We start from the raw sequence: 1,268 nt of genomic DNA on the forward strand, positions 1-1,268 counted from the left end.
TTTCAACCATATCCTCCTGAACTTATAAAGATTATGGCAATGCAAGGTTCTCCCATCGCATTAAAATACATTTCAGGGTTTTTTTAAACTGCTTACACACAAAATCTTTACTTGTCACACAATTTCTGATACTTGACACTCAAACAACGGAACCACACACCAAATCTGCAAAACTATACACTAATTCTCGGCCTTTGACTCAGTTTTCAATTTCATAAAACACTTTTTACAAAACACAACACACAGTTCTCTATGTAACACATAAAACTCTAACAGGAATTAATATTATGTCAAAGGTGTTTGCAAATGTTTGCTTTTGAGATGTGTTATTTTGAATGCAGTGCTTCATTTTGCAAAAGATGTGAGGCGTTTTGCATTTTGTGTGCAATTCTCGGATTTGTGTGTAAAGTTATGAAAAAAAGGCAAAGTTTTGAAACGTGTGTAAGCAGTTGAAACAAACTGTAACAGTGCATTAGACCTTATTTTTACTGACTTTTCTTCAAGTGTAATAATTGTGCTGACAGTGATGTGCTGGAACATTAAAGTTCATGTGTCATGAAGTTTCACCTGCGTGCTTCAGCACGTTTCCACTCAGCAGAATGTTCTGTGGTTTGAGGTCCAGATGAGAGATGTTCTTCTCATGGAGAAACTGAAGAGCACATGCTAAAACACACACGAGACACATCATGTCTTCTCATCCGAATCAGTCTGTATCAGTCATTTCATCATTGTGTGAGTGTGTGTGTGTGTGTGTGTGTGTGTGTGTGTGTGAGATGTATTATGTTGATTAAGTTTTGTGTCTATTTGGATCCTTGGAAACATCAGTGCTTTTGGATTTGTGGAGTAAACGTTTTTTTCTGCTTTGTCCGTCATTGGTTATTCAATTATTCAGCTAAATTGTCAAAATACAATTTTAAATAAAAAAGTTAATCTAGTATTTTACATTCATGTAATTACATTAATGTTACAATTAATAAATTACATTTACGACAGCATGTTACATTAATTACACTATGTCAATGTTACAATTAATGTGTAACATTAACATGTTACATTTATGACGTTACGTTAGTGACACTGTAAATATGTTACAATTAATGTTACAACAATGTTATATTTATGACATGTTTCATTAGTGTCACGAATTCGGTCCATGGACTTCCGTTTATTCACCACCAGAGGTCACCCTTTCCATTACATTGACTCTCGCACAACACAAACTGTTGCATAGCACCCCGGACTACATATCCCATCATTCTTTGCACGAT

At 34.8% G+C, this 1,268-nt stretch overlaps 1 protein-coding gene across 1 annotated transcript in view; it reads right to left on the reverse strand.

Moving 5' to 3' along the window:
- Nucleotides 1-1,268, reverse strand: part of LOC107665498 (serine/threonine-protein kinase ULK3-like) — a 15,958-nt gene that overhangs the window by 12,893 nt on the left and 1,797 nt on the right. Inside the window, exon 4 of the mRNA XM_016456412.1 lies at nt 568-663. Within this exon, the coding sequence (XP_016311898.1) occupies nt 568-663 (96 nt within the window). The remainder of the gene's footprint in view (nt 1-567; nt 664-1,268) is intronic.

The sequence above is a fragment of the Sinocyclocheilus anshuiensis genome, unplaced genomic scaffold (genome assembly GCF_001515605.1).
Source record: "Sinocyclocheilus anshuiensis isolate Anshui unplaced genomic scaffold, SAMN03320099.WGS_v1.1 scaffold1303, whole genome shotgun sequence".
In the NCBI taxonomy this organism is placed as follows: Eukaryota; Metazoa; Chordata; class Actinopteri; order Cypriniformes; family Cyprinidae; genus Sinocyclocheilus; species Sinocyclocheilus anshuiensis.